This window comes from Apteryx mantelli, chromosome 8, assembly GCF_036417845.1.
Source record: "Apteryx mantelli isolate bAptMan1 chromosome 8, bAptMan1.hap1, whole genome shotgun sequence".
NCBI classification, from domain to species: domain Eukaryota; kingdom Metazoa; phylum Chordata; class Aves; order Apterygiformes; family Apterygidae; genus Apteryx; species Apteryx mantelli.
Genome location: NC_089985.1, coordinates 9,117,383 through 9,143,489, shown reverse-complemented (window position 1 = coordinate 9,143,489; position 26,107 = coordinate 9,117,383). Strand labels below are relative to the sequence as shown.

Genomic DNA, 26,107 nt, shown 5'->3' with positions numbered 1-26,107 from the left:
AACGCGGAGGCTGCTGCTTTGAAAATTTGGTCTTACTTTTTTTTTTATTTTTTGCTTTCGTGCACTTGTTAACAGAGGAATACTTCTGTACAATTGATACACTCCTCTTAGGGATGTAACTTTTTTATGTATATATGTGTGTGCATATGTGTGTCTATATATATAATATCAATCACTGATATTCTTTATTTTGCATGCTTTGAATGAGCCCTTTTTGTGGCAACAGTAGAGCAGATTCATTCATTTAGCGACACTCGAAGTCCAGATATACTGGAGTCCAAGGCAGAGTGGCAGTAAGAGGATTAGAAAACTGAATTTATGCAGATTGACAGTTCAGTGTGCGAGAGGGACCTGGTGGTTCAGAGTACGGCTTTAGGGTTTTGGTGTTTAAGTGGCCGTTCTACGAAGGAAGGCAGCAGTCGGGAGTCCCTGTGTCACTAGGATGTGCTGCAAGGACGGCTCTGTTTGCAGCAGGGATGCCGTGGGCTGGTGATTCAGAGAAAGCTTCCTAACCGTCACTAAGCAATAAAATAGTTACATAGGGAGGTTGCATGGTCGTCTTTTGGGGGGGATTTTAAAAGTGAGTGAAGGAAACTTTGTCCCTAGTGTAAAGGTACAAGTAGGAATAGGTGATTTATTTTTTTTTAAATGTACCCTTCAGCCTAAAATGTGCGTGGGAAAGACATCCCTCTATTGGTGGCGTTGGGTTTCTGTAGCGTTTATCAGGTTGAGGGGAACAACTTGTTTTCCCTTTCTGCTTATGGAAAATTTGATTGATCGAGAATGGTGAACCTTGAAAATGGAAAAGCAGAATGCGTCTGTCCTGTTTTTCTGTGCTAACTCAGGTGGTTGGTTCCAGGCTAAACTTCAGGTCTGTGTTGCACTGAGTTACGGGAAAACAGGACTTCGTATACTGCCAACCTGCTAGGGGCAGGAAAGCTGCTTTTGCCCTCTGTGGGTATGTAAATTTTAATACATATTAAGCCTTTAGACCTTTTGTTTTAGTTCTGAGCGTTCTGTTTGAAAGTTTTGCAGCTTTTCAAGTATTTGAATAAAATGAGAATTCCTTTAGCTGTTGAACTATTTTAATGAACTGAATTGAAGGGTTTTATAATTGCACTTCAAGTTAAGCTAAAGCCCTAGGCTGGATTTATGTTAAAGAATAGCTATCGTGATATACCATACTGTACATTTTAATGAAGATGCTGGGAATGTTAATTTGAATAAACTACTGTTTGTGCTCTTTGGCTTTGGACCACCAAACAGGTCTTTAGGAAACTTGACCTCAAGACTCTGAACTGCTGAGGCAAACTGGCCAGTGAGTTATTTGAGAAAACTTTCTTGAAATGATAAAGTGTGTAAGCAAGTTGCACCAAGTTTGCTGGCAGCCAGAACATCGGCGTGAGTCAGTGTAGTGCAAATTCAATATGACGCTTCAAGAAGATGTACGGACAAAAGACTTGCTAATGGTTGCCTGACAGTGTTTGTAAGAAATGAAGGATGCCCTTCCAGCGAGCTCCAGTTTCTGTCCACTAGGAGTCTCTCAACACCAGCAACGACTCTTCAGTGAAGTGCCTTGAAGGCATAAGCAATGCATCTTTTCTGTCAAGATGCTATAGAGTAACTAGATGTGAACTAGTAATTCTGAGACTGAGTCGTTCAGGAGTAGAGCAGAAATATTGAAGAAAATACAGGTGCAGCTATAAGTACCTTCATTCACAGTTTGACCAGGACCACCTCGAGCCATAATGTTAGCTCTGGGCATTTACAGAGCATCTGTCTACAGCAGCGCTGCTTTAAGGCCTGAGACTATTTTTATCTAAATTCTCTAGGTGGCAGCTGGTCAAAACTTCACAAAAAGAAATCCTTTGTAATAGTGTTATTTGTGGTCCCCTTTCAAAAGTTTAGGACTTAAAACAGTAGAGGGTACTTCTACACACGCGGTTTTCAGAGGAGCAGTTCTTGGCTTTCAAAGGGCAAAGGCCTTTTGCCCGGAGGAGGATTTCTGACTCACGTTTGCTGTTTACATGATTACTGACTCATGTTACTCATGTGCTGTTTGCAGCAGCACGCTGTCCTACCCAAACGAAGCAGCTCCCTAGGAATCGTGGCTTTGGCAGCACAGGTTGCCTTCTCAGCTCAAAGAAAAGATGGCAAAACTGGCAGGTGTTTAAAGTACCTGGCAGAGTAAACTTTCTTCTGAGCAATCGCGTTCGGGCTTTGAAATCGTAGTATCACAAAATTGCTTCGTTAGATTTTCAGCGCAAAGTAGCATCTCGCTTGCCTGCTCCATATAGACCATTCGTAAATGTTTATTTAATCAGGCCTCTCCTCCAGTGTCGCTCTGCTTGAGGAGCTCTTTGCCGGCCTGTGCCGCCGGTGGGGCTTTGCAGAGGCTGCTCAGCGAAGGGACGGCAGCTGCTTTCTGTATGCTCCTTGCCACCTCTTTTTCTTGAAAACGTAATCAAGTTGTGACTTCAGGGAGGCAGTGCAAGGAAGAGAGGTAGCTGCGGAAGCCGTGGTCTTTTCGTCGCCTCTCCTTAGGGAAAGCGAGGGCAGCGCGCAGGAGCAGGTCTGCAGGACCGTGCTGGCCGGTGCCGTTGGGCGTTTGCTCCCCTCGGGGCTGTGCTGGCTAGGACCTTCCACGTGCGACTGCTCAGAGCTAATTCAGACAGGGGAGCTATTGACTTTTATCGTGATATGATAGCCGAGGAAGGCATACTGTTAAACAACAGTAGCTCAGATTCACGCTTCATGGCGGGGGGGAGAAGTACCAGGTTAGGCTGTAGGCAGCCTGTAAGGAGCTGGCCCCGCTTTCTGTACTCCCTGTTGCATGAATTTGCTGTAGCGTGAATGATTACTTTGATCAGTTTCTAATTCCTTGTTTTATTGCTTTCTTACAGGCAGGCTGAAGTCCTGAAGGCTGACATGACAGGTAACCGCCTCTATTGCATGACTGGTGGAGCTGCTAATATCGATTCCCGTTGTTTCTTCTGTGTGTTTCTTAGGCTTGCCATTCCGAAGAATCCTATGAAAAGCGTGTGCATTATGTTAAAGGCTTGTCCTCCATATGTGAATAAATAGAATTATGACTACTGTGGCCCTCTTTTCTGGATCCAAAATACATGCTTTTAAATTTTTGAATTTGCTTTTGAATTTGGATGTATTAAAGCATGTGGAGATATAGGTTATGCCCCTACTCCTCTCCCACTGTGCTCTCCCTCTTGGAATGAGAGAGACCCGTATCCAGACTGTCACAGGAGCTAGTTTATCTGAGATAAGCAGTGGGAAAAGGATCTTGCTGGTTTTAAGAAGTCTGGGTGATGGAAATGTTGATCTGAACACTACCATGTGTGTTATGAAAATGCAGCCTGCAGACGCTACAAAACGCTACAAACTGTTTTAAACTGCGTGTATTTCTGTAAATTGAAAATAGTCTGTATTGATGTATAAACCACGCGATACAAGCAGCTTGCATAAGGAACATATGCTCAGCCGTCTACGTTGTAGCGGGTTGGTATAGGGCGTGTAGCAGCTTGGCTAGTACATGTAGGGACTTTTAACTGGCTCGACCCACCTGGCCCGGCACGAGTGGCTACACCATCAGCAGAAGGGTTTCCCTGGGATGGGGCTCATGCCTTGCGCTCCAGCAGCACCTACGTAGGTGACCCCACAAGGCGTGGGAAGCTTGGCTGTGCAGCTTGTGGCAGCAGGGGAACAGGGTTTGCCCTCACCCTCAGCGATGAAAAGCAGGTGGCTAGCGAAGAGTTAGAAAGTGGCAAGCGTGCAGCAGAACTGCCCCAGAGCGTTCTCCTCGACGCCAGCAGCTTTGCCTCAGGGTCTGCCCTATTTAGTAGTAGTAGTAGAAATCCTTGATGGATTTCTTTTCCATCGACTTTTTCAGTTTCAACTGGAATCTTCCTAAAATTCATCCAATAGCAAAAAGTTCTGCAGCTTAATGTGTGGACAACGACCCCTCTTTTGTCTGTTTTGAGCTTGCCAGCTGCTGACTTTGCTAACCTCCACTTTTAGTATTGTAGGAGACAGTGATCTGTTAATCCCTGCTCTTTCCTACCCTGCTGTTTCCAGTTTTAAAGATCTCAGATAGCCTTGACAGGGTGTCTGCAGCATCTCAAAAGCAGAAGTCAGAAAATTCCCATGTTTCCCCAAGTACTAGAACTATGAACTTGGAATTCCAAACCTGGCACCCTGTTCCCTGAGCCATCTGGGCTGACCTAAACTCTCTCATTTCTGCTCAAGATGGTGTGCAGGCTCTGTAGTTGTACTTCAAAGTTTTAATGAATCTGTGTTTGGCATTGGGCACCTTATACTGTGCTATATTCTTTCACTTTGTAGGTGAGTGAAAAATCAACTGGAATAACTCTGTAAATTTGTACACTACAAAAACAGTTGTCTTTTGTTTTTGCTTTTTTTTTTGCCCAGATTCGAAGCTGGGTCCAGCAGAAGTCTGGACGTCCAGACAGGCTCTGCAGGACTTGTATCAGAAAATGCTAGTGACTGATTTGGAATATGCTTTAGATAAAAAGGTGGAGCAAGACCTGTAAGTACTTTGGTAAACATATGTGTGTATAATATGTGCTGATTAGCTGGAAACCCTCAACACTTACAGAATAGTGATTGTATCCCATGAAATGGTGGTCTTGTTTCCTTTAAAATGAAAGCTGTGTTGTGGGTGAAACACGAGAATGTAACTAGAGAACAGATTAAGAGAATTCAGTAGGTTAGTTTTTTACCTCTGGCAGCTAGCAGCAGCCGTTTCATGCAGGAGTGGTTTTTGGTGAGCAAGATAGAAAGGAGAGAGGAAAGAAACAGCTGTCGTCTTTGCCCTCAGAGAAGGGTGGGAGCAGAAAGGAGGAGGTTTGCCTAACGCACCAGCCTGGAGCTTTGAGCAAGGTGTCAGGGTAGAGAAGAGCAGCTGTCAAGACCTTGGCGTAAAACTCTCTGAGCTCGGGTTGGGCAGAGGGAGGAAGAGCAAGAGAGCGCTGTACCAGGGCACTCGTGACAGGCGCCTTCAGAGTCGGGGGAAGCTCGTACAGAGTTTCTCCATGCGGTGAGTCCAGCCCTTGTTACTGAAGATGCGGACGTGTGTTGTAACAGGCTTAGTCAAGAGGAGCGTGTGATTCTTTCAGCACTGTGAGGGAAGCGGGATCAGCAGGCTGTCGGAGTTGCCCTCTCTCTGCCTCCAGAAGCTGAATGACTTCTAACTCTGATTTCCATACTCTGTGCCCCATTTTGAGAGGAGAGAGCTATGATGCCTAGATCTAAGCAGTTAACAGAGCAAATATCTATGCTGTTATAGTATTAGCTGTCCAGTATCAGGATCAATTTGTCTGGCTCTGAGAGATGGGGAAAGGTGGTTCTTCCTTATTTAACATTATACTTTTAATCTGAATGTTGTCTGAATTTGAATACACTTCATCTTAATATCTAATGCTTTGTAATTAAGCAGTTCTTTCCTGTTGCCGGGGCAGGGATTGCTATCTGCATGATGAGACATTTCCAAAATAAAAGGAAAACACTTCTTTTGTTTTCAGTTGGAATCATGCCTTTAAAAATCAGATCACTACACTACAGGGTCAAGCGAAAAATAGAGCAAATCCAAATCGGAGTGAAGTTCAGGCGAACCTTTCTCTGTTCTTAGAGGCAGCTAGTGGCTTCTACACACAGGTGAGTCTCAAAATGTGCATTGCTTGTAGTATATTTGCATAGTCTGGAAGGGAACGTGCTCCTGCCTTGTACTGCATGGGTGCAGGCGCTTTATAAAGCTTCTGCTGTCCTCTGTCAGATCTTCTGTGCTGCTCCAGCAACTGGTTATGTTTAATGCTTCATGAGAGGTGAGCTCCTGTGCTGTGTGGACATGAAGAACTGTAGTACTAATCTGGGGAAGGACAGGAGAATCAATTTACTAGGCAGATAAAATCTGATCTTTTCTCTTAGCATGTGAAGCTATTACTGCTATGGCTCAACCAGTGTATCTTGATAACACAGGCACTCTCAGTAGAATGCATCTAAGAAGCTGGTGATGTGCTTTTGATCAGCTGAAGCCTCTACTTGATCTTAGACTTCTGTGAATCTGGTAGTTGTCTTGGTACTCCATAGAAACATGGAAACCATTTAAGTTCCCTTCTGTAGCACCTGCTTCAAAGCCAAAGAAACTACCACTTTGGGTCCGTTTAGCCTTATATTCTGTCTCTTGACAGTAGTCTGATGTGACCGCTCAAGGAGAGAGCAGAAGAAACAGGAAAATGCAGAATGATACTTTCCTGCTATGGTCTTTTGCATTCTGTCTGTAAGGTTGCTTGGGAGCTTCTTGAGCTAGTTTGTACCTGGATCATCATGCTTTCTAGCTACCAGGAGACCTCTGCTTCATTGACTGTCTAGTCCATTTGACTTGAATCCATCTACCCTGGTCTCTGCAACAAGAATTCTGTGAAAAATTCTGTTTCCATTATGTCATCTAAAAAAAAAAGGTTAACTAATGACTTCTGTATTCTTCTTGGTTCTTCTGTTTGCTGTTTCTCTAAAAATTCCCTTCTCATTACTTCTCATTACTATTCATGATTTTCTGGGCCATTGCCATAATTCCTTTTCATTTTGGAAAATGTGAGGCTTTCGCTATATGAAGCCATTTCTCCTGTTAGCAAAGATAAACAAAGATATTCAGTATTGTTCTTAATTCTGCTCTGGAATGACTGGAGCTATGTGCAGAATTCAAGCTGTGGGTACACAGTGGCATAACATTTTGTGCTTTGTTCTGTGTTTCTTCCTCATAATTCCTAATGCTGTTGCTGAGTGTTGAGCTAATATTTTTCCAAGCGCTGTCTACAATAAGCACAGCTTTTTTTTTCTATATGGTAATACCTTACTGCCCACCACAGTTGCACTTACAAGTAAGGTGGGGGGTTGTCCCCCAAAGTATTGTTATGCGTTTAATAACGTAATTCACTGGCTGTTTTGTGATCAGGTCTCCCAGGCTTACAAGCATATCTTCAGTCTTAATACTACATATTTGTCAAAATTTGTTTGAAATTGCAAACTTCAGTTGCATGAACTTTTCTTCTGCTTGAACAAAGCTGTATTGATGAGTTTTGAGTTAAGTATACTGCGAGTTTTTGGTTAATTGTGAAAGACCTGTGCAGGAAAAAGTGATTTTTAACTTCCAACTTGGCTATAGCGTCAGATTTTCATTTAAGAGGTTTTATTGTGGGGTGCTTTTGTTTTGCTGTTGTTGGGTTTTAATTGTTTTTAATAGGTAATGTGGAACTGTGAATGCATGATACTATAGGGCTACTTGTAGGGGTGCGATTCCAGTTCGTGTATGTATTCATACTGCCAGATCCTTGCCTGTGCTGTCATTTGTATGTTAGATCTCAGTTGGTGGATTGTGGAGTATAAGAGCCTCTGTATGCTAATGGCTTTAAAGTTGACTTCCTTTTTATTTTTTATTTTTATTTATTTTTCCTCCTGTTGGATATGTGCTTCCATAACTGTTGCCGCTGCTGAAACCTACTTCCTAAGCAGTTCTCTGACCGAGCTTTCTGTCTCGGCTTGCAGTCGCTTCAGGCTACAACACGCCCAGCAGCTCCCAGTCCTTGCGTCAGTTCGGGGTTTGACTCTGAACACATGCAAGGCAGCCGCAGGTTTTTCCAAAATCGGTGTGAAGTTTAAGCTCAAGGGAGAGGAGTCTTGTTTCAGGCTGCACCGCGTTACCCACTTTAGATATGGGCTGACAAGTGTCTTTTCCTTGGGCGTTAGGTTTTTTGGGAATGCTCCTTGCTGGAGGAGCCGCCTTGGCAGGCCACGGCATGGCTGCTGAGGGTTTTCTAGCATTTGCACCTTCTGTCTCGTGTAGGCATTTTTCTTCTCTGCAGCGTATCCAGAAGCTTTGCTATTCCTGTGTACAACGCCAGAGCCTGGGGTGTCTTTCTGTGCTTGCTGTGACGTTAATGGTTGCATTTTTAGCTCGGGCTGGATGCCTGCCATCCAACGGCTAGGCCTGTGTAAATGACGTCTCTGAAGGAGAGCACGAATTTTTACATTTCGGCATGTTGGAAGATGTCAAGTTTCTCTCTTTTATCCAGCTTTCATCTGTGAGATGTCTTCTACTTTGGGGATTTTATCTTCCCTCCCCTGGATAAAAGACAGAGCAAGAGAGGGAAGAAGCGTAGCAAGCCTTTCCCTGCAGCGAGCAAGAGTGCCGCGTTGCCCTTTAAGCAGTTGGCAGAAAGCTCTTGGGTGACCTGTGACACCTCCAGCTCAGCAGAGTTTAGGGAACTTTACTTTTTACCTGCTAGATCTTGCTGTGATCTTCAAGTTGTTACAACCAAGCACATGAAGAGTGCACCAATCTCTCCATCAGCCCGGGGCTTTCCGTGTGCCTTTATCTGGAAGGGGAGCTCTACCCTAGGTCTCTTTTATTTGGAGACTGAGTATGTTCACAGCTGGGGGAAGTCTGTCAATTTTGTCTTAAGTTTTTAACCTTGGAACACAGCTGAATTATTTATATGTGTATTTTTTTTATTGTCATATAGTGACAGTTACTTTTGTTAACTGGTCATACAAAGTAATTCTGGTTCCAGGCTATTTGCTGGAGTCCACAGGGAAAAACTTCAACAGCACTAATTAGAATGGTAAAGTCCAGACTTTCCTTGGATCAGCTTTTGAAATATTTGATTAAGTAGCTGCTGTCTCGTTCCTTGAACGAGCCTGACTGAGCTTAGCACAAATATTTGCTGGCTGGGCAACCCGTGCAGTGGGACAGCTCAGCCGCTGAACTGCTGGCTGCTTTTGCCTCGCGTTGCCTGCGAACTTGGTTTGGTTCGAGCTTCTCTCTGAACCATAAGTCAGAGTAGTGCTTTTCCTCATGACGGAACAAACTTCCTTGGGGGATGAATGGTGTTCCTTTCTCCCCCCCCCCCCCCCCATGGTGTCACTTCATTTAGGTATAAAAAGCACTGTTTTTTCCATTTAAAAATGACCTATTTAATTTTTTTTCCCAAAAAACGTTTAGACCCCTGATTATCCATCTCCACTGTTGCATGCTTGGTAACTTGAATACTGTGGGAATTGAAATGCTCACTGGATTGGGATGCACAGCTCCAGTAAAACTTCTCTTTATAATTCTGGGAAAAATAATGCAGTGTGAAGCTACATGACTTCTGTATGAAGAATGTAACTCAGATTCACACTTTCAGGAACCTACGCTTGTTAGATTAAAATTTGTTTAGCTAATCAGTGTCAATCCATGCCTCTTTGGGTGATGGCGTGTGTTACTGTTGTATGTTGTTTCATTGCTTTTCTGATTGTTGTTCCTAACTGCTATTAAACTAGACCTATTTTTCTAGTTATTACAGGAATTGTGCACAGTTTTTAATGTAGACTTGCCATGTCGTGTGAAGTCTTCCCAGCTGGGAATCATTAGCAATAAACAGACGCACACCAGCGCCATTGTGAAGCCGCAATCTAGCTCCTGCTCTTACATCTGCCAGCACTGCCTTGTCCACCTTGGAGATATCGGTGAGTTTTTGAAGCAAAAAGAGGTGGGACGTTGAGTTCTCCCTCTGTATTCCACCTTCACTAACAGAAATCTGTATACGGGCAACTGCTAGACCAAGTGGTCTCCCACGATTAGTGGCTGACTGCATGTTTTGCGGTTGTTGCAGGTGGAAAGGCCTGGAAAGCAATGCTGTTAGGCTCTTCTGGTGTGTTGCATATTAAAGCAGAGAGGCAGTTAAGGATAACTTTCTAGTGATTTGCTAGAATTGCTTTCTTCTAGCATACTTCTCACGTAGTCATGTTATAGCTAGAAGGCATAGCAAAATGTTGAAACTGGAGACTCTTACAAGGACTTGTTGCAGCAGGCTAGCATACTTCCCCCTTTAAGAATGTTACTTTTAAATCTGTTATATACAAAAGAGAAGGTTAGAAATCAGCCTTTCATAAGTGAGGTTTCTATTTTACATTAAGCTCAATAGGTTTATTTCTTTGCATCTTGATTAGATTAGAGGTACGTCTTGTCAAAAGTTCTATTTTTTTACAGGAATCTGCAGCTGCTATTGTAATAACTTAAAAGTAGATCTAGTTGCTGATTGTGCAGAGAGGTCTGAAAAGAATTTGTAGCTCTTTGGATGCAATGCTATTGGAAAAGTGTCTTTAAGTGAGAAGTGGTAAGCTGTGACAATAGGACCTGAACAGAAAACAACCACCTTAAAACTCATAGTGCTTGATATAATTATATGTTCTTCTAATGCTTATTTCTAAAATAATAGTAAAATGCTCTTCAGGTAAGCTGAGTTGTATTAAAAATAGGTGCAGGAAAACTGATTTATTTATTTATTTTTGTCTAAACTTTTTTTTGTGTTCTCTTAGCTCGCTACAGGAATCAGACCAGCCAGGCAGAGTCTTACTACAGACATGCAGCTCAGCTTGTCCCTTCCAATGGTGAGTCTGGGATACCTTTTCAGTTCATAATTACAAAGGAAGACTTGAGGTATTTGCTTTTCTTGTGTGACAGTTGGAAACTTGGGATTTTCTTTCAGCCTCCCCCAACCCTTAAAAAAAAATAAAAAAATAAAAACAACCTTGCAACAAAGTCTAATCCATTAGTCAATTATTTGGATAGTAGCTGCTTGCCTGATCTATATCACTTGTCTCATTTTGTAAAGGCTTAAAAAAAAAAAAGTTAAAGTGCAACTTTAGTCTAAGGCTTTACTAGTGCTACAATATGCTACGTTATGCATTCTTAAGTACAGTTAATTGCAGCTGGTGGGCAAGTTGCCTTTTTTTCTTTTGTTGTTTGTTCGTGTGCCAATTTCTAAAGTTCAGTAGCTAGTACTGGGCTTTTCAAGTTGCTCATGCAGTTTTAGACCTTGTTTTGTTCAGGTACCTAGCTTTTAGCTATTGGGCTACAGTGGCCCAAATAGTAGGGGTGGTGACGAGGATAAATCGCTTACAAGCCAGGCTGATGAAATCAGTAATTCAGCTTTAGGTAGCTACATTTTAAATAAGAATTTTTCCACATTCTAGATAGCAAAATTTATTTTCTATAGGCAAAAAAAGATAAATGGATGCTGTTTAGTCTTTTCTGTGTTATGGCAGATCATGAGGCAAAACTGGGTTAGTTAGATTTTGTCCAGATAGATACTGATAAATGTGTTGGTGGCAAAGGCTTGGTTTTGACTGTCATCTTATTTAGACAAAATTTTAAGCCATATTTGTTTTCTAATTTTAAAGGATTTGTGAATTAAAAAGAAAAAAAAAACCTGGAAGCTTCTGAATTTGAGTGGTACTGAAATGAGACTCAAGTAAAGGAGTCAGCAAATGAATTGGAATCCTGTCTGTTAAAGATCTTAGGAGTTTTTGCTCCCTTTTAAAATGCCCAGACTCAGGCAGAAATCTAACATGCTTCACTCCATAGCAAGTTGTCTTTTTTTTCTCCCCTAGGTCAGCCTTATAATCAGTTGGCTATTCTAGCTTCCTCCAAAGGAGACCACTTGACCACAATTTTCTACTACTGCAGAAGCATTGCTGTGAAGTTTCCTTTCCCAGCTGCCTCCACTAACCTACAAAAAGCACTTTCTAAAGCACTGGAGAGGTAAGACTAAGTATGATTTATTTTTGTTCAGATAAGATGGAACAGACTTCCTCCAAATTTACCTCCCTTGCCAGAAGCATTCACGTTTGGTATTGGGAACAAAGTAGAAGTTCCTTGACCCCCTTCCAGTCACAGCATCCTTATGCATGTATGGAACAAAGAATGGTTTGTGTCTGTGACACTCTTGAGCGTGAATAGTGTATATTAGCAATAAGCATATCGTGCCAACATGAAAAGCAGCCTGGAGTGGACATTCCTCCCTCCTTGAACTTCGTGGAAAACATTTGTAATGTTATGTGCAGCTGTGTCTAGTTCCAAAGACCGAAGTCTGGTATTTCTGTTCTGAATGTAGTCGTGATGAGGTGAAGACTCGATGGAGTGTGTCTGACTTCATCAAGGCATTTATTAAATTCCATGGTCATGTGTACCTGAGTAAGAGCTTGGAGAAGCTGAGCCCTCTTCGAGAAAAGCTGGAAGAACAGTTCAAGGTTAGTTCTAATGATGTATTAATTAATATGCTGCAGAGAATATTTTTAGCAGCACAGTTCTGAAATTGCAGACCGATAACAACTTTCTCGCATGCTAAAATGTAGTGAGCTAGCTCAAGTAGCCAGCTCTGGGAGGTTTGCATGGCAACTAATAATGGGTTTCTGTTGACTTCTGCAGATGATAGGATTTTTTCCATTTGACATGTGATTTAGTGTTGCGGGAGATGTAGGAGGACTCTGTAACCACACTTGGTTCTCTGCTCTTTAACCTGGATGATTCTTGGATACCCATGGAAAAACGCTTGCTTCATCTGGGAGAAGTCTTGGCTAAGTTGCCTGAAGAATTTTGAGAGCTTCACTTTTGGATGGTTTTCATTCACTCCCACTGGTTATTAAGGCTGCTTTTAATTTTCCTCAGACAGCTTGCCTCTCCTGTGTGTGGTCTGCTTTTAAAAGCAGTGTTCTAGTATAGCCTTAATTTGTGTGTGGACTGGAACTATTCAGAACAAATGTTTCCTCTGGAAAATCCAGGACTACCTATTAATTATGTAGCCAGCTCATTAAGTTAGACAATGTAGCAAGGATTTAAACAGAGAGGATTTTTAAAGATGTTTATACAAGGTGTATGGTTTCAGAGTGAGCACTATATTAACTGTTACATGTCTTTTGAAAACTGCTCTGCTTCAGCAAGCTTGTTTGTGGAAAATGAGCAGGTACAATAGATAGGTTCAGCAGAGCAAATTTAGCTTTTAGTAGATGCTTTTCCAAATTGAGAAAGGGAAGGGGATCTTAGCAATGTAAAGAATTAGAAATGTCCTTTACAGAATTTGTTTACATTTTTGCATTGAATTGGTCTGCTAAAAGTAGGTCCAAACAGTCCTGGAAATACAATTCACAAGTAGCTCTGCTTTTGTAAGAGCTTTGGATGCGAGCTGCTTGAACATGGGGAGTTAAAGTGAATTTTTCAAAATTAAGTGATTGTATCACTGATGGGTTGTTGGGGTTTTTTTTTCCCTGATATTTGCTGTTGAGTAAGTGCTGCTTTTTCCAGAACGCTTATAATCAGTAATGATATGCTTGCTCAGGCATGTGGGAAACAGCCTTATCTTTGGAGTGATACTGGTTGTTAAAATTGAGCTAATTACACCCTGTTTTGTTGCTTAGATTACTTTTTTGTATATATTACGAAACATAAGGCTCGATTTATTAGATAGCAGTTCTTCTGACTTAGATGGATTGAATGTCGATGTGAAGTTGACTGTATGGTGGATAATCACTTTAACAGCGTTATGGCTGATTTTAACTTTGAATAAGGAGAACAGTCGTAGAGTTAGGAGTGTTCAGCCAGGTCCTCAATTCTGCTGTTAACGGCCCTGGCAGTTCAAGTTGTTGGATTTAGAGTGCTTTATGCCTTTAACAAAAAAATCAAACCTTTTTCTGATGCTTAGAGTGGTTAATCCACTTGCCTGCCTGCCTATTGTGTCTGAATAATAAGCTGATTGTGACTTAAGTTCTTTTTTTTTCATAGTGCTCCAAAATAAGTATTAAAGTTTCTTTTCCATTCTAAAAGATCAGCTGTCTTTCACAGCACTGTTAGTGAAATGCATTTGTAAACAGCCTGTGCTATTTTTATCAACCGTGGCATTCTGTGACCCATGAAATTGGATGTGGAATTTCTTTAATGCATAGCCATACAGTAGCTAAATTTTCCTGGAATCTTTTTTGTTAAACCAGTCACCCTGTATCTGCCATTTCTGGGAAAGACTGAAAACTAGTGGGGAACCATGTCCGTGCAGTTCTCGTAGTCATGCTGGAATGCTGTAGTTGGACATTCGAGTTGCGCTTTGCCTGAAGAAGCGCTGTTCCAAAGGGTATCGTTCCGCTGTGTGTACGAGCTGGTATGCAAACAAAATCCTTGGGCTTAGCAGTGGGTAACCTCGTGTGTCCTCCCGGGAAGCCCAGTGCTGTGTTATTAGGGATGGTCTGAAAAAAATCTAGATTGAGTGCTGCCTTAAGGACTGGAACAAGCAGTGCAGTAATAACTACTAATCTTTTCAAGTGTGCTTTGTCGTATAAAAGCACATGCTTTGTACTACCCATGTCTTTGTTACAGAGGTTGTTATTCCAAAAGGCCTTCAATTCTCAGCAGTTAGTACATATTACTGTTATCAACCTGTTCCAACTGCATCACCTGCGAGACTTCAGCAACGAAACGGAGCAGCACAGTTACAGCCAGGATGAGCAGCTCTGCTGGACGCAGTTACTGGCGCTCTTCAGTACGTATAAAATCTAATTGGTTTTTGTATTTCTCTCTTTTTTTATACACAGTCCATTAAATACATTAGTAATGTGCTGTCAGCATCTAGCGTAATGGACATGTGAGAACTGATGAGAGTGGGCACTACGGGGGAAAGCGAGGAAAGACGGCTGTGCAGCATCAGCGCAGGTTTAGCAGTGCTACGTAATGCTGGATTTACGTGCCCTGGACTATCCCATTTGAAGCCTCACAGAACTCAATCTTTTTCCTGGTTCTGAAGGAACTTTTCAACTTGGGTGCCAAGTTGGACCTGACTTGGCTGTGGATGAGACCAGGCTCAGAGTTACTGCTCTACAGTTAGATGCAATGAGGTCCGAGTTGCTCTGGAGGGAGCCGCTTCTGATTTAACAGGGCTGAAGTTGAGCGAGTGCTGGTAGACTCTGGACCTCAGCTGCTTCTGTGGTCTTGCTGATCTCAACTAGGAGATAAGTAGGAGCGCAGAGCATTTTAGTCTCTAGTGGCATAATGCTGAATTGCTTAACCTAATCCTGTCCATAAGCAGCTTGGCCATATTCATAAATACCTAAATTTCTGAATAACTGAGTTTCTCCAGATGCCAGCGGGGAGTTTGTTCTGAAAGCACCAAAGTCACACTTGTACTTGGCGCTGTTGCTCAGCTTGTGTGCCCTAACGGATCTGAGCTGGGTGCCCTCCTGCAGAGCCTGCCTGACAACCTGGGAAAATGGATAACGTGCAGATAGAGAGTTGAGCTGACTATTTCTAAAACATGGATAAATAAATATCTCTTTGGTCTGGTTTTGTTGCCTTAACTTTTCAAAATGATTTGCCAAGACTCTATTTTTGTTTGTCTTCAAAAAAAAAACTGAAGAGCCAACCCCCCCCCCCCCCCACCAACTGCTTCATGGTAGCAAACTATGTATTGGGGGGGGGGGGGGGGGAGAAAAGATGTTCTGATCTTCCAGTGGAGTCTCTAGGATAAAGTTATTGTGCTGCTTTGTTCTAAACAACTAGCTCTTAAAAATAATGTTTTATGGGTGGAATGTATTTTATTAGGTTATTTGGTCAGTTTTAACATGCCATTTCCCCATCGATTTATATATTTATTTATTTATAAAATATATATATATTTTTTCCCTCTCCCCTCTTCTGTCTGTTTCTAGTGTCCTTTCTTGGAGTTCTGTGCAAGTGTCCTTTACAAAACGACTACCAGGAGGACTCTGGGGCTGCATATCCTCTTCCAGCTGTGAAGGTTTCAATGGACTGGCTGAAACTTAGACCCAGTGTTTTCCAGGAGGCAGTAGTTGATGAAAGACGGTAGTGAGTGTTAATCTTTCTTTTGATACATTTAATTGCATAAGGTAAAAATGACTGATATGCAAATAGTAATGGGAAAACTGATCCTTTAGCTCTTCATTAGACATCAAAATGGTAGGGAATGTAATGCGCTAAAAAGTTTATGAAACAAAACATGAGCCTTTTGGGTGCTATGTGAGCCAGTTCACTGTCTTAATTGGCTTTAGGTTCACTTGTAATTTTTATTTATTATTTTTAAGATCAGAGGGATCCATTTTCAGGGGGTCTGACTTCAACATTACTATTGAAGGTCCCCTTATTCTAGCCTTTTGTAATTGGTTTCTCAGTTTTATTGAGGTAGGAGGCAAGAAAATGCTTGTCTTAGGTTCATTCAGTAAGTCAGCAGCTTGGGCAACGCTAAAATCCAGAGTTTTTGTCGCTCATGATCCAGGAAGCGATTTGAATTTTGGTAGAAAAGGTCTTGAAATTTCATCGCAGGCGTTGCTGTTCTGGTGTATTGCTCTGACTCTTCACCTCTGTCTGTAACGTCGTAAGTTTAGACTAAACAATCTAAACCTAGCTAACTTTTTTAATAGCCCATTAACTTTTCTTGAATAGTGGCAACTAAATAAAGTGATTCTGACCTGTTAGACATTTCTTCAGACTGGAGTGACTTTTACTGTCACAGTTGGAAAGTAGGGTGGGAAACCAGCTTGCTTAGCTTATCTGGTGCTTGTGCCGCGGTGGTTTCAACTCTCCCAAAGCAGCATGCGCTGCAAAAATGTGATTCTAGCCATGGCTTCCCCATGCACTTACTCTGTGACTTGGGGAGGGCAGGAGTCCCTATAACCTCAGTTTGCCAAAGTGCTGATTGAGGGGAAAGGCTCACTCGTATAAAGCCCCAGAGCTTCGGGAACTTCAACTCCAGGCTTTATCCTGGTATTTTGATAGGGAATTTTAATCAAGAACATTTGATATAAAGTAGTACTTTCAGAGAGAAGATGCAGGTAGTATTTTTATGGAGTATTAAATTGAATCTCTAGTTGTAGATGGGTATTACGGGTTAGCCAGAGTTGATCCTTATGCCCCTAAAGTGATTGGGCCCTGTTTGAAGAATATTCTTGTTTTTTAAATCTGTAGTGTGGTAGCACTGCTAGAGAACACGATGTTAGGTACTGATCATAGCAAGGAATGGTGAAGCCGGCAGCAAGCAGCTGAAAGTGCACAGCTGAAATTGAAAAGAAAGTCAAATACTGCTAAGATCTGTCAAAATGGGTCATAGTTGCTAGTCATATTACGTTCGTTGGTTTTAAAAAGTCAAAATGACTGTATTGCACATTACTGGTAAAAATCAAAGTTGAGTTTTGTTTTTTTATTCATATTGGAAGATTCTAATGAAAGGCATTCTTTGACTCTGGGCTACACACCCACACACCTTTATTAATGAATAAAATAATCCCTGTTTAATATCACTTGGAAAGTCCTTCTTATTCTGAATTCAAACTTAATTGTGCTCCAAGTTGGAGAGAGAATCCTTATTCTTTTTTAAATTTTTAGTTGTCCCAATCCTGGAAGATACAGAAGCTATCTAGGTTTAGCCTTTTCTTGTGGAGAATGAATCATAACCCAAACTGAACAAGTATCTGAAACAGGAAACAAATTTGTTTACCCAGAAAAGCAGATGGACCTGAAGGCAAGACCCGAGGGTAGAAATGGATATAACTATATCAGTATTAGTGTGTGCTCTTTGGAAATGAGTTTTCCCAAACTGCCCTGTGGAAGCCACATCAGGTCTAGATTTTTACATGGGTACTGCATAACTCTATTTTAGAGATCTCTTATTGTGGAATCTCATTATTTCAGGTGTTATACAGAAAGATGGGAAGTTGGTGTAGATTGCAACAAATACATTCATTTTTTCCCCCCCTCTTTTGTTCCTTGCCAGTCACAGGAAGGAGTTATCGCTTGGTTTAGCTTACAGAATCAACATATAAATATAGTGTTTCCAGTCCCCACAGCCATGCAGGAAAGCGGCTGCCCTTGGACCTTTGGATGCGTGATATGTACTTCGGTCCACGTGCTAGCTGATGGCTGACGGGCTTGCTGAGGAAGGACAAAGATTCATTTCACTAGCACTGAGCACAGCGGGCACCTTCTTAAAATAGTTTCTGTTGCTTTCACAGACTTGTTGCCCATCACCAAAGCTGCAGCAAGATGCCTAGGATTTTCGTTTGGGGCTTCTTTTTGAAGTGACTGTGAAGCCTGTTGGTGGTGGTTAAATGTTAACCAACTATGCAGCAGTCTTTTTATTTATTTTAATTAATTGCTTCAGGGCCTTTGGAAAGAATTTCCAGTCATTTCTTGCACTGGTATTACCAGTGCCAAACAGCGTGACTGCCAGTTAATCTCTAGTTTAATCATCTTGCTGACTGCAACTATTACTTAGACCTTCTTACCTCTCTGGCAGCCGTTTTTGTATTATGATACTCTGTTAATTTTAGCAGAACAAAAGTACTTTAGCACAGCTGTATCTCGATTAAATTGTTTTGCTTCCAAACAGATTCATTTTTTCTGTCTTTGAGAACAGTCAGCTTTGGATTGGAAAACATGAATTGCAAGCAGGTGCTCTGAACTTCTCATGTAATATTTTTGTCTAGTTAAATTTGTAGCATGCTTTCTGACTTGCTGGATACTGAACACTATGCTGCAAAAATCTGGCTTCCATGGTAACTTAGGCTGACTTTTTAAAAATATTAAATTCTTCAAGAAAGTGATCTTTTCCCTGACACTTGAGAGAAGCATTACCTTTATTGGGAATCAGAGGATTAATGGAAGCTGTGACTGTGTAATAGGAGTTCAGTGTTTACTTGGTAAGGTGAGTACATCTCATGTTTCATAGTTTTCACTTACAGTACTTTTGTCTTGTGATTTGTAGCATATGGCCCTGGCTGATTTCTCTTCTAAACAGCTTCCAGCCCCATGAAGAAGATCTCTCCAATAGTAACGGTAAGGACCTCTAGTCTGTGCTGTAAAGAGGTGGGAATGATGTTTTTAGCTGATGTGGGGAATTGCAGTTGAAGAGCAAAAATGAAACATATCATCTTCTAATATTAATGCATATGAACACTTTGCAAATGATGCTTTCTAGCGCTGAGCGGACTTTGCTCTATTTTGTTGCTCTTGAGCTCCTCAGATTTCAGTGTGGGCCAGTACAGCAGACCATGTTAATAGAAGGCTTTGCTATGTTTGATGACTTTACTCAGGTATCTACTTATGATACTGTGCTTGATGCTTTCCTTATGCTGTTTGCTATCTATTCACCAGCAACCCCCCTTCCAGAAGAATTTGAGTTGCAAGGATTCTTGGCTCTGAGACCCTCGTTCAGGTGGGTGAAGGAAGCTGTACTCTTGCTGTTGTGACTACTTTGATAGACCTCGACCTGTTCCCTACAGTATCTTATTTACGAATACTTACTGCTGTATGAATTGATGTAGGTATCTCTGCAAAACAGCTCTAATGAACAGTGTAGGACTTCAGAACCTATTTTCCTCTTCAAAATGGAGACTACGCCAGTCCAATAAAATTCTGAAGAAAAGAGGACTAAACTAAAGCTTGTAACATTGCTTATGACTCTTTTTACTTCTTCTGTAGTCTTCAGGCTAGTAAACTGAAAGAGAAAAATTTAAGAAATGAGTATTTTTAGATGAAAACTGCTTGATAAGTGTGTTTACTTTGCTTTCTACTATTTTTATCTGTGTCCCTCTTTGTGCCTAACATCAGTTAGTAAGTTCCATTGTTTCCGTGTTAATGGAGTACCAATGTTATTGCCCATTAACCATAGGAGTAACTAGAAGATGCATATGCACAGATGTTGACTAAATACTAGATGTGTTCACTCAATTTTTTGCTTTTGGTCAGCATGCAGTGTATATAAAAGCTTTTTGCTTTTTCTTTAAAAAAACAAACAAACAAAAACCACGAAGGGGAAGAGAGGGGAAAAAAGAGCCTCTCTAGTATAGACATATCTTACCGGAAGAGAAGTGAGTCTGTAATTTGGACATCCATAACTGTCATGTTTTGAGTAGAATCTGTTGAAAATGCACAACTTACAATGGAGTAATGGTGACCAATTGTGTTTCTTTACCTGATTTTTGGAGATGGTAACTGTATAATTAACATTATTCTCTCATGTGTCAATACTAGGAACTTGGATTTTTCAAAAGGCCACCAGGCAATTACAGGAGATAAGGAAGGGCAACAACGTAGGATACGGCAACAGCGTCTGATCTTCACAGGCAAATGGATTGCTGATAACCAGCCAAGGTAATTGCACATCTGTAGTACTAGCTTTTGTGTGTTTTAGTTGCAGCTGTAAGTTTGGGTATTGCAGGTGCCAGAGACAAACTCTTTCTCATTAGTTTACAAAACATTTAGATACGATGTGAATGCAAGATGCTGATGGTGCTAATATAACACATTCTGTGGTCAGCACGCAGTTGTTTTGCAATCTAATTACAGCAGGGACTATATTTGGAGTAAAGCATTGTATTTAATAAGGCCCTTTTAGTGATACTGCAGCACAAATGAGATAAGTGGAAGCAGAAGTTGAAGGGCTAGCAAGGGTGCTATCATGGGTGTTTATACCATGCTAGAGAATGCCCTCAGCTCAGAAATGTAACATCTTGTTATCACCAGGGTTGAGATGCATGTTAAATATGTTGACTTTCTGCTTTTGTAACTTGGGGAGATGGGTCACTCTGAAAAACTATTCCTATTTGCTGTTCAATTCCTTTTTGTCTTTTTCAGGTTGATTCAGTGTGAAAATGAGGTAGGAAAGCTGTTGTTTTTGACGGAAATCCCGGAATTATTACTAGAGGACCCTAGTGAAGCCAAAGAGAGTCTCGCCTTGCAGGAAACATCAATTGCAGAGCCACTATCCACAGATGGGAGCCCTGGACTCAAATCGGTTCTGTCCACTGGCAGAAGTCTAAACAACAACTGTGATGCAGGAGAAAAACCAATGGTCACATTCAAAGAGAACATTAAGCCCCGGGAAGTAAACAGAGAGCAAGGACGAATCTATCCACCTAAAGATGTGGGTAGGGAAAGAAGGGACTATAGCAAAGGAATAGTAGCCAATAAGAATGATGGAAAGAAGGATAACAATAAAAGAAAGAACGAGACCAAGAAGTGCAGCTTGGATAAGATGCAGGAAGCAGGAAAGCAGAACGTGGCAGTTCAGGTAAGCCATTAGATCGAAGGGATACTGCATCCTAGGCACTATGATGTCTGTGTCAGGGCCAGCTGAGTTCTCACTGTGGGCCCTTGGGTATTCCTGCAGTACATGTAACATACAGGAAAAAATGGAAGCACGTCTATCCCAAAGACCAAGTATTAGTGATCTTGTGGTCTCTGCCCTTTTCCTTGATGTTATCTCAGGTTATTTGGGAGAGAACAGGTAGGGAGTCATGAAGGTGACTTTGTTGCTATTTCAACATTTTAAAGCAAAGACTTCCAGCTTTTGTTCCAGAGATAATCCAGGCTACTAACACAGCTCACGTGGTCAGTTCTTAGTCGTGTTCTTACCCATGCTGGGGTCTGTTGTGAAGGAACTAGGTACTTTGCATTCTCGGTTCAGCGGACTTGTGTGTATTCAATAAGTTGAATGTGTCTCAAAGCATCAATTGTATGCAGGGAGTAGGATCCTCTGTACTGCGCGTGCAGTCAGGTGGCCCTCTGAGGAAGTAAGGAAAGCTGACTGCTGTTATTAAACCATAATTCTGTATTGACACTTGTTCAAAATTATGGTTCAGATCAACTGTTTTTGTCATCTCTTTAGAGACTTGCTTTCCCCCCCTCCCCCCCCCTTCCATGAGCATTACATAGAAAGTGAATTTACTGTTCTGGCTTCCACAGAGTCACAGTAAATAAGGGTAGAGAACTTCAGAGTTCCTCTGATCTGTACCCAGCTAATTTAGCTATATCTCAACCATTCCCAGGTAACATCTGGAGACTTCTAATTATAGTGATGGAAATGCTAGTATTTCCCTAGAGAAACTCAGTTCTTCACCATTCTTGCAAGTAGAAATTGCTTCCTAATGCTCTTCCTCTCCCTTGCCACCATATAAGCCTATTGCTACTTCCCACAGCAGGTCGGCTGAATAACTTAACTCTTCCTCTTCGTCACTGCTTTGAAGGCCTGTGGTGTTGTGATCTTGTTTACGCCAGGCTGGACAAACCAGCTCTGTCAGTCTTTCTGGCTTGTGTTGTTTAGACCCTTGGATCTTTCTTATTGTTCTGCTCCTGATTATTTCCTGTTAAACATCATCATTATGAAATGGAAGGTCTGAACTGACTGTGTGATCTGACTGATAGGCGACTGTGGTTTTGCATGGGTGTTACCAAGGGGAAGAGAAGTAGCCAACAGAAGCCATGTGGTGATCATTCATGAGTCACAGAACAAGCTGGTTTTCAGATACCCCTCTCTTAGGTGAGTTAAGATAGTAGGTTCTTTATTTACATCTGGCGTGCGGTTACAAGCCTGAGCATAATTCCTGATTTCAGCGTTAGAGCCCCTATCTTGCAAAATTGCCTACGGACCTGGGCTTGAAAAAAAAACAGTGAATCTTCTGAGAAGTGTATGTTTGAGTGTGTGGGGTTTTTTTTTTTTTAATAGGAAAAATATTTTAACTTTAACACAACTGATTTATCAGAAATTTGCTTATCTTAGTCTTAAGTTTTTCCTGGGTTTGTAGGTCTTATTTCAAACCTGACTGCAGCATATCCTGTTCTGACTTGGTTGGTCACTCTTCTCTTGTTGAATAGAAACTAATTCTGACTTTTTAGTTCCATCAGCTGTTTTTTGTCATGGTAACTGGCACAAAGAAATTCCTTTTGTTTTACATAGTTCACGGGACTTATTTCCCCAGACCTGCTCCAGATCCTGCTTCCCACCCTGTTAGGAGAAGCCAGTGTATGTTTTGTACAGCTAGTCTGTTAGTGCTCTGCTTTGGCCTTCCTAGACATTTCAAACTTTATCTACTCCATAGCTCATCACCTTGAATGTTCTAAACACTAAAAATGTTACAGCTCCTACTTGTTTAAAACAAAAATGTTAAGAATGTTAGACAAAAATGATTAGTCCTTTTTCACAGATAAGTGGAATACTTGCCCACTCGGACAGGATCATAAAAGTTTGGCATAAATTGATTCTCTGCTCTCTAGGCGCAATATCTTAGGTGCAACGAAAGGTGAAATGCAAAGTTGCTTAAGATAAAGTACCTTTAAGAGGCCACCGTGGTGAAATGCTGTTCTTCCCCGGTGCCGGATGGGAACCCTCAAGATCACAATCCTTTCAGGCAGCTGATTCCTCAACTGGGGGTGCAGGTTAAAGGGTCTGTGCAACTGTAACATTTGAAATTTCCTCCAGACTTTGTCGTTCAGATGTTCTGACTGTGTTTCACAGAATGTTTTTGCAGTGCAGATGTAATGACGAGATGGCAACGTTTTGATTGGTAACTTCATGTCCTGATAACACATTTACAATATAGTAAAGGCCAGTGGTATTCTGAAACTTAGTCTCAGACCACTTCTTCCTTTTCAGCTTATGCTGCCTGATGATGGATAGAGGAGGGCTAATAGTTCCAGTTAACTTATTTTCCAAGCTCTCTAACAAAGACTGGAGAAAGTAGGGCTTTGGTGATACTGATACTTTTGAGGTGAGGTCAAGCAGAGACAGGGCAAGCAATTTAAATTAGGTTAGCTTGGATTAATCAATTTTAATTATTTAGTTTTTAAAAATTAACTGTGAATCATGTAGAAGGTCTTTTGGAAGCGTCCTTTGGAAATGTTTTATTGCAACTTTAAGTTTATAATGGACTAGACTCTCCATGTTTCAAAGTCCCCTTGTGAGAAGAGTGTCTTTGAATTCAATGACACTTCTGTAAAACAATGCGTAACTCTCTCAGTATGTGTTATAAAAAATGTTTGGCTCGTTGTGGAGTAAAAAGGGATGACACAAGTTGACTATACAGAATGTGATGGAGGGGAAAGGTGGACAGTGAATAGAAGAGAACTGGCACGAGAGGGGAAGCAGGGGCTGCTGCATCGTTCATGGTACCTGGCATCAGCCAGAGCCTGCAGATGGAATTTCCTCTCGCCTTTTCCTAGCGGGAGATCAAAAATACACCCAAAACTCCCAGTCTGACAACCTACTTTTTTAATGAAACACAAAAAGTAAATGACACTTCCGTAATTTCTAAATGGGGGAATTCAGAATTATTCGAGAAAGACTAAAGAAAAAGTTTGAATGCATCTACCCCTTTACCACTGTGCTTTGCAAGAAAGGACCTGCCCTCTAAGTCCTTTCAATCCAGTAGCTTTAAATGTTGAAATAAACCCTGCACAGTCTTTTTAAATGTTTTTTGATCCCTGATAAAATCCCTTTCTTTCAATCACCTTTGAGGCTTGGCTTCAGGTCTGCTCCCTGGGTCCTTTCTGTATTGCCCAGGTTCCTTGCTTGCTGTCTTTTTCCTGCCTGCTTCATCTTGCGTTCCAGGCAGTTCTGCCGAGCTGAACAGAAAGGGAAAGTAGTCTTCCCCTCTGTCTTCCTCTCCAGGAAGACCCAGACTGCAGCAGAATCAGGTAAACATTACATTACATTCTTCTCTCTGCCTTTAACTGGTGCAGCTCCTTTAATAGAACGTACAGGAGTTACACGGTAAACTGCAACAGGTTAAGCACTTCTGCTTTTTGTCGTATGTGTTCTTGGTTGAAAGAATTTCATAATGTGCAGAGGGTTGTGCCTATACCGCACCACTGAGATTAGGTTGAAAAAGTTCCCTGGGAAGAACTTGGTTGTTTTTTTTTAAGGTGCTGCAGGTAAGTAGCATGAATTAGGTTGAAGCAGTGCCCTAGGAAAGGTGTAATAGCATTTGGATTTTTGTTTTGTTTTTAAAGCACTGCAGGCGAGCAGCATGGTAAGTAGCAAAAGTTCTTCATATGGTCTGAGGAAATTCATATGTCTGCTTTTCTCTCTCTTGCTAGAAGAGGAGTCTCTTGCAGTCTTCTCAGTAGCTATCCTTATAGTGCTTTTGTGAGACAAAGCACACCTGAGCCAACGCAGAGTAACTTGCCTGAGGTTAGAGAGTAAGGAACTGAATTTGTGTGTTCCAGACCTCCTCCAGCTACTTAGGGCGAAGAAAACAATCTCTCAAGCACTTTGAAAGTTCATTTTTTGGCTTGAGATGTGCTGTGGATAATTGCAGAAAAAATTATCTGAGTTCATGTCGCTTTCTTTTGGATTAGGTGAAATCCCAGACCGAGATGAGGAAGACTCCAGTGTCTGAAGCCAGGAAAACACCTGTAACTCAGACTCCAAGTCAGGCCAGCAGTTCCCAGTTCATCCCCATTCATCACCCAGGAGCCTTCCCTCCCCTGCCAAGCCGGCCAGGTATTTTGTTGAGTTCTTCTGAAGTGTGACTTTCCTGTTGACTGCAAAGAAAATTCTGTGATGGAAGTTATTGCGCTCTCTCAAGGCAGTAGCTGTTTTAATGAACACGCGTTCCCATGTTAAGTATCTTGCCGTGGAGTAAAGAAGGGGCATAGCTGAACTGAAACAAGACAAGTAAGATTCCTAGTACTTTGGAATCAAGGTTTGTCATGAAGTCTGCCACTGTGCTTCTCAAACGGTGGGTACAAGATCAAGGAGCTTCCCAGTAGGCTGCTTTTGTAGCTCTTCCAAACATGACAAACTCTTCTGCTAGCTCAGGAGTAAGCATTCTCTCTATGTGGTACTCTATAATAAAAGATCAGTCATGCCGCTTTCTTCTTTAAAGCTCAGTTTCTTTTGTAGCGGTGCTCATGTTTTAAGCTGTAATTTGTGTGGTGGTGTTGGCTGTTGTTGTTCCACTGAGTGTTCCCACTTTGTTATGAAGTGTTCCTGTCATACCTCGCTCGCCGTCTTTGCGCACTGAATAGCTGGAAGCTGGATCTTCCCTAAGAGTCACTGCAGCTGCTATGTATGAACCCTCAATATAAGAGAGAGGACCTCTTCCCTGTCCCAAGCTCAAAATAAAATCTGGCCTGCGGAAAAAGTATTAGAGCTTGCCTTCCACACCTGGCTTTACAATGTGAACTACAGGAACGGAATTGATCTTGCAGATATGAGGATTTGTTTGCTTGCCATCTGTCTCTTTATTTAAATTAATCCTAAGACTGGTGATCCTCCGGGAAGAGGCAGTAGACTTATTGATTGCTTCTCTGTCCAGCACTGCAGAAATTTAGTGTCTGAAAATGTATGTTTGAGGGGGTGGGAACTTTGGGGGTACTGCATCAAAAATCCCGGAATGATGAAGGGGAAAGGTGGTGATAAAGTAGGGAGGGGAGAATTTCTGAGATACTGATCTGGCTCACTGTTATCAGTGACTGGAATAT

General features: G+C 41.7%; 1 protein-coding gene across 6 annotated transcripts in view; it reads left to right on the top strand.

The window, feature by feature from the left end:
• SMG7 (SMG7 nonsense mediated mRNA decay factor) overlaps positions 1-26,107 on the top strand; it is a 54,356-nt gene that overhangs the window by 17,335 nt on the left and 10,914 nt on the right. For 5 of the 6 annotated variants that reach the window (XM_067300552.1, XM_067300550.1, XM_067300556.1 and 2 more), the window contains 14 exons: positions 2,904-2,935; positions 4,444-4,561; positions 5,556-5,688; positions 9,366-9,537; positions 10,390-10,461; positions 11,464-11,614; positions 11,967-12,102; positions 14,216-14,378; positions 15,541-15,697; positions 18,609-18,679; positions 18,998-19,058; positions 19,877-19,996; positions 20,480-20,915; positions 24,980-25,124. In XM_067300552.1, the coding sequence (XP_067156653.1) occupies positions 2,904-2,935; positions 4,444-4,561; positions 5,556-5,688; positions 9,366-9,537; positions 10,390-10,461; positions 11,464-11,614; positions 11,967-12,102; positions 14,216-14,378; positions 15,541-15,697; positions 18,609-18,679; positions 18,998-19,058; positions 19,877-19,996; positions 20,480-20,915; positions 24,980-25,124 (1,967 nt within the window). The remainder of the gene's footprint in view (positions 1-2,903; positions 2,936-4,443; positions 4,562-5,555; positions 5,689-9,365; positions 9,538-10,389; positions 10,462-11,463; positions 11,615-11,966; positions 12,103-14,215; positions 14,379-15,540; positions 15,698-18,608; positions 18,680-18,997; positions 19,059-19,876; positions 19,997-20,479; positions 20,916-24,979; positions 25,125-26,107) is intronic. The other variant, XM_067300553.1, reaches the window with a different exon arrangement.